This window comes from Aptenodytes forsteri, unplaced genomic scaffold, assembly GCF_000699145.1.
Source record: "Aptenodytes forsteri isolate BGI_AS27 unplaced genomic scaffold, ASM69914v1 Scaffold79, whole genome shotgun sequence".
Lineage (NCBI taxonomy): Eukaryota > Metazoa > Chordata > Aves > Sphenisciformes > Spheniscidae > Aptenodytes > Aptenodytes forsteri.
In genome coordinates, this window is record NW_008794776.1 from 5,275,436 (window position 1) to 5,281,435 (window position 6,000).

The 6,000-nt window shown below is 38.9% G+C and overlaps 1 protein-coding gene across 2 annotated transcripts in view; it reads right to left on the reverse strand.

Moving 5' to 3' along the window:
• Positions 1–5,596, reverse strand: part of LOC103894882 (septin-2) — a 40,170-nt gene extending 34,574 nt beyond the window's left edge. Inside the window, exons 1-2 of one of the 2 annotated variants that reach the window (XM_009274357.1) lie at positions 5,576–5,596; positions 502–553 (exon numbers count right to left, since the gene is read on the reverse strand). In XM_009274357.1, the coding sequence (XP_009272632.1) occupies positions 502–528 (27 nt within the window). In that variant the 5' untranslated portion in view covers positions 529–553; positions 5,576–5,596. The remainder of the gene's footprint in view (positions 1–501; positions 554–5,575) is intronic. The other variant, XM_009274356.2, reaches the window with a different exon arrangement.
• Positions 5,597–6,000: the final 404 nt, after the last annotated feature.

Sequence of the window (6,000 nt, forward strand, 5' to 3'; positions counted from 1 at the left end):
TGACTGAAAACCTAATAGGAGCCTAAACAAGAACTGCAACCTCTTGATTTAGGGACCTATGAGCTAGCTGGAACCAAATGTTTGCTTCACAGATGAGTTTATGATGAGAACGGTTTTTATACCATGCCGTACTTCCAGTGGGGCAGGGGGGATACAGGGGAAATCACTTAAAAGGCAATTAGTTATTTGCTAACTATCCTTTTAAAACCTACCCAGAGGGGCAAAAACATTAGAAATGAAAGTTTGTCAAATGAAATTTCCTTAGATAAAGGCACCATTCTAAATGTGTAAGCAAACACTGAATGTCTGGCAAACATCTGAAAGCCTATTACTAGAATCACATGCAAGCTCTGTTTCTACTAAACAGTTCCTTTTAAGAAACGCATCTGAAGCAATAAGGTATCATTTATTCATTATTTTACCACTTCAGTAAAACCACAAGTATTTTCAGAAGTTGAATAGATTCTAAACAAAGTTTTGGCTATGCAGCCATCTCTTTACCTTTACTTTTTCACCCGACTGAGTCATGTTTCGTCACTCCAAGTTTCAGACACTGGAAAATAAAATCCATAGTGCACGTCAGCTGACTTGAAGATTACATTCATTTGAATTTTGAACTGATCAATTGCATGTAATATTCACATTTTATTCTAGTAGAATGAAATGTCACATACTCAAAGATTACCAGAATAAACAAGCTATAATCAAAATGGCTGCTTCTGTGAAGCTATTCCCAGGAAAGAAATTACACAGGATTATCAAAACCAGAATACTTCATATAAATACTTAAAAGTTTTAAAACAGAAAGATTCCTTTAAAACTCAAAATACTAAAATTCAGCATCCTTAAAGATCTTTCATCCATCCTGTCTTTGAAGAAGGAAAAATATCTACTGAAAGCTAATGCTGAGTATGCATGGTACTCCTGATGTAATTTTTCTTAAGTTCTCTAGTTCTGTAATTAGCTAATAAAACCTGAAATTCAAATATTCTCTGTTCCCAACACCCTATACAGAATAGCATAAGAAGGTCCTTTTTCCTTCCGTTTTTACCCTTTCCACTTATGAATTATATGTTTCCTAAAGATGGTTTACAAATAGGTGAATCTAATCTAACTGTTGTCCAAAAAATGGTATTTGAGAATTATGACCACATACAAAAATTCTCCCAAGAACAGGACACCTATGGGATTTCCAGGTAAAGGTTATAACATTATTTTCAGCCACTTCAAAGTGCTATCACTGAATGTGAACACTACACCAAACATTGCAGAACCTTGGCACTTGGCTAACCCATGCTGGACATGAAAGTTCACCCTGATCTGAAGGGCTATCAAAAAGATTTGTTCTTCAGTTTCAGACACCCAGAACAGCTGGGTTTTGGCAAGCCCTTATCTTTTTACTCAAGGATGTTAGTTGTGCTATAGATTAGTTATCACGGCAATAGCAAGGCCCTTTTATTTAGAGCAGCCACAGAGCACTGACAGGAAACGCAGAAGTGGCAGGAGCACTTCACAGCTCCGTTTGTTGACAACGCAGCTCTTGGCCTGGGAAAGCGGGGAAGTGACCTATGCAGGCACCTGTGTGTTCAGACAGAAATGCTTTCCTGTTGGGTAGTGGAGTCATTCTAGCAGGATACAGTCCAGTTTCTGACACCAGCAGTTTGACAGTCAAATCCTGGTAGAGACGTACTAAGCTTTGGACTAAAGGAAAAGTCGAAGATAGCATAACTGCAACTTGAAGTTTTAAAGAAAACATCTTCAGCTCACATGGCATTTCATTTGCCCTGAAGCAGGCATTTCAAATCCTGACAGCTGTGCAGACACCAGCCATCCTGTAAGCAAGTAAAGGTTTTTTTTCTCTCCTCCAACTACTTTTCCCCCATACCCAGTTCATTTGCTAGCTAATGAAAGCCTAATACATCCATTGCCTGGAAAATACGGAGGTCCTGATCCTAATTATCTCCTGACAGCCTCTGATTGGGTATTCCTCAAAATATCTGTCAGTGAGGCTGTGACTGTCTTTAAGGATCTGTAACATTGGTTGGCTGGAGACTGGAATGAGCCCTTGCGTGTTGGTCAAAGAAAAATAAGCTCTGTTTCTTCAAAACCATTCTTAAGGGATGTTTCCCAGGCTGTTTTGAGGAATACGTTGCTCTGTCCACATCTTCTTTGTACGTTTGGAAATCTCTGTTGTCACCTTGTCTATAAAATCAGTAACATAATTCAAGAGTTTAGAAAAGTTCATAGTCACTGCCTGAGTGCTAAGGTGGGTAGACCTTCTGGCCCATTTCTCACAGTAATGCCAGAGGAGAAGCCACCCAGAGCAGCTGCCTATAGTTAAAGGTGAGAAGGGGGAACAATTCAGCTTTAAATACGTATGGCAAATTCTCTCATTACTTCTGCTTTAAACTGACAATATAGTCACATCCATTGTAGCATTACCCAAGCTACTTGATTAAAAAACAGAAGAGTCAAAATTGTTGTCAACTGATTATGACACATCTGGCTTCAAAATTAGTCTGTCATCTCATAAAAAGCTAAATTTACATTAAATCGTTCCACAATTATAACTTACAAAGCCTGTTTCCTAACAGGCAAACCACATTCACCTTGTGTTTTACTCTGCCCAAAAAGTTGCTGTGTTTTACTCTGACCAAAAAGCTGCAGGACAGCTGCTCTGATCACATCATGATGGCACCATAGGCTTAAACGTCTGTATACAACAAGCATCCAGTTAGTTATTTCCCACTGTATTTTGTTAGAATAGAAATATTCTAGCTAAAAGTTAGCTGGGAAGGGGAAGATAGAACTGCTGTTCTGCAACATCTAAATAAGGCACTGAGGTTCAAATGAATCCTCAGTTATTCAGCCTCAACACATTTTGCAATTCATAATACTGCCCTCGTGAGGTTTCCTAGAAAATTATTCAACCAACAAACTTCCCCAGATGACCATGAGCTGTCTTCCTGAAGCTTTACCATATCATTACAAATCAAAACCTTAGAATTAGCAAAATACCGTATGTTACATCTTCTTACAGCACCAAATAATGACAGCGCTTACAGCATTGCTTACAAGTGATAACTTGTCAATGGACCAGGCTACACTATGCATCAATAACTGCTGAAATCCTTAAGTCTGTCTGCATACAACTGAGTCAAACACTAAAATAATGTGAAGTTGAGTGTCTGACAACACTCTGGATAGTCCCACATCTGGAAATTGTAATGTTTCATTTTTCATCAATTTTCCATAACAAAATTTAAAAAGAAAAACCAAACAACTAAGGCAAAACAGAGCAAGCCATAGCTGTTCTGTTTTCTTTAGATTTTCAAAGGACTATTTCAATTATTATGAGATGAGCAAAGCATCACTTGCAAAACATTTCAAAGAGAAAGGAATAGATAAGATACAATTGCATTAACTTGCAAAAAGCAGTGAAACTTCATTTGTAAATAACTGTGGGCCCCATTTAGCAGGTCTAGCAGAAAAAAGGGACACTATGCTACCGTATAGGAATGTTCAAATCAGTTTTTGAACAGTGGATAACGTAACGAAGTTTCATTTTGGATCCCAACAAATTCCTATCCTAAACAATGTGCTGTTGGGCAATCGAAGGGAGCAGATTAACACTAAGTTCAGTTACGGTTGCCTCCTCTACAAATACAGAGGCCTGGAACATGCCATCCTACTGCCTTCTGCTAAGAAAAGTATTCCAGTGAGAGAGAAAAAGAGGGGAAGGAAAATGGGTCATTTCCTTTGTTCCTGTCAGGATACAAGAAGTAAACTGTTAGGAACAGGCAGACCGGGAGCTTCTTAATAGGAACTAGCACAAAGAAAACACTATGAAAAATGTACAAAGAGTGTTGCCATATAAGGATATTAAACAACATTTTAAAATAATCACTTCAGAGTGACCTTAACAACCTATTGTTGTTCTGCTATGCTATAATATCATTCTGCTATGAGCAGAATAGCCCTCCTGATTTATCAAATGAGGCCTCTTTCTTTCCATCTGAGATTATATAACTCTGATACTTTTAAAAAAGTATTTAATAACCTAGTAAGGAACCACAGAAAACTAAAGACTTAAGTAGGTCTCCAAGTGCTGGAATGGGCTCAACAACATTAGCATTCTGAAGTGACATTTTCAGACTTAAAGCAGACAGAGAAACACCAATAATATCTCAGTAAAATACCAATATTTGTGGTTTCTCACAAAAAGAACTACAAAAACCCACGAAGAAATGTCAGAGTCAAGTACTGAGACATATAAATTAATAATAATAATAAAATTTATAACTTCTCCAAGTGTCTTGCATACAAACAAGGAAGTTATGTGAAAATTAAGTTTCCTCACTGTATTCCAAACTGGATATAGGGGTATTCAAATACAAAGCATTTAACTTTTTTTTTTTGGTAGATTACGCTATCAAAGTTGTATGAATCACCCAATTCTACCAAACAACAGCAGATCCAGCAGAGCCTGTTCTCTGTGTCATGCTTTGTTCATAGCACAACCTCACCTCTGGTTGGAAACCCCCTCCCAGAAGCTCCCAGGAAGAAGCGTCACTCCCTCTGTATCAACAATCCCAGATGATTCCATTTTCCTCATTAGAAACAGATGTTACCAACTGAAGGAATCCTCTTTTACACATTAACAATTGAATACATTTCTGCATTACTCTTATTCAGGAAAATGACTGTATCACTTCCACCAAATATAGAATTTAACAGCAAATGCAACAACAACAAAAAAACCCAGCTACAGCACCTGCAGGTAGACCAAGCTGAGTGTATGCCACTGCTTTGTCTTTAAATTAGCATTCAGTGTTAGTAAGTTTTACAGAATTCATTTTGATAATGTATTTGAACCAATGACACACCATATAGATTATTACCAGGAATGCATTCCTGTTCATCAAAACTTGTGACATTTCTGTGACTTAACAGCACACATGCACAGCAAAGGGAGGCAAAGACTAAGCAAGTAAGAGAGAACAACCATGCACGAGCGCTGTTCTTAAAAGGAAAAGATCTAGAAAAAGCAATGCACGAATCTAGAGCTCTAATCCTAAGTATTTTATTTAAAGTTCTATTTCAATGTTAACACATTACTCTAGACAACTTCCTTTCTTACTGTTATTTCAATGAATACAGTCACTTAAAAAGCACAAAGGAGACAACGATACCGTTCACGTTAATGATCAGTTTTAGTGATTATGTGCTTCCTACGCAAGCAGTCTTTGACAGTATTTTCCCAGAGTTACTGTATCAGAGAAAAATACTGTAAAACAGACCTGTAAACGTGAAAAACAGGGGCTTTTTTTAAATTAAAAAGTTAAACATATTAGCCATGATCACTCATCAGGAAATAGGCAGCTCTGCTTCACGCCCACAAAGCTTAACTGTAATTGTGTACATACTAGCAATGCATAGCAAACAGTGATAAGTTAGTATTTTAAATCGCTACCAAATCAAGCTTAAGTCTCATGATACCATGCAGTCTCTAACCCGCATATGTGAACAATAATTTAAGACCTTAAAAAAAAAAAAAAAAGCAAGGGCGAAGCACTTGTTCCATCTGTTGCCAAATCAGCTATGCGTCGTTCTGCGTAGCGGTGGGCTCCGCATTTCCCCTGCAGCATCCCCTGGTTCCTAACAGTAGGCCACGCTCGGTGCTGCAGTTTTGAAAATATCTGAGGAATGCCCGATGGAGCCAGAACTTCCTCCTCCATCCCCGCCCCGCATCTCCGGCTACATTATGCCGGGCAGACCCCAGCAGCGCAGAGGTCTTATCCACATCTCAAAGTAATGCATGCCTTGCTTTAAAAACAAACGAACGCGTGCGTAAAACGGCCCACGACCCGACCGCGGCGTTTCGTGGGTTCTGCCCCGATACGCTTCTCCCCTCCTCATATATCACCTTCAAAAACCTCTCCCCGGGCAGAGGAGGGAGGCCGGAGCCAGCGCCCCGGGGCCGTGCATGGAGCACACGCC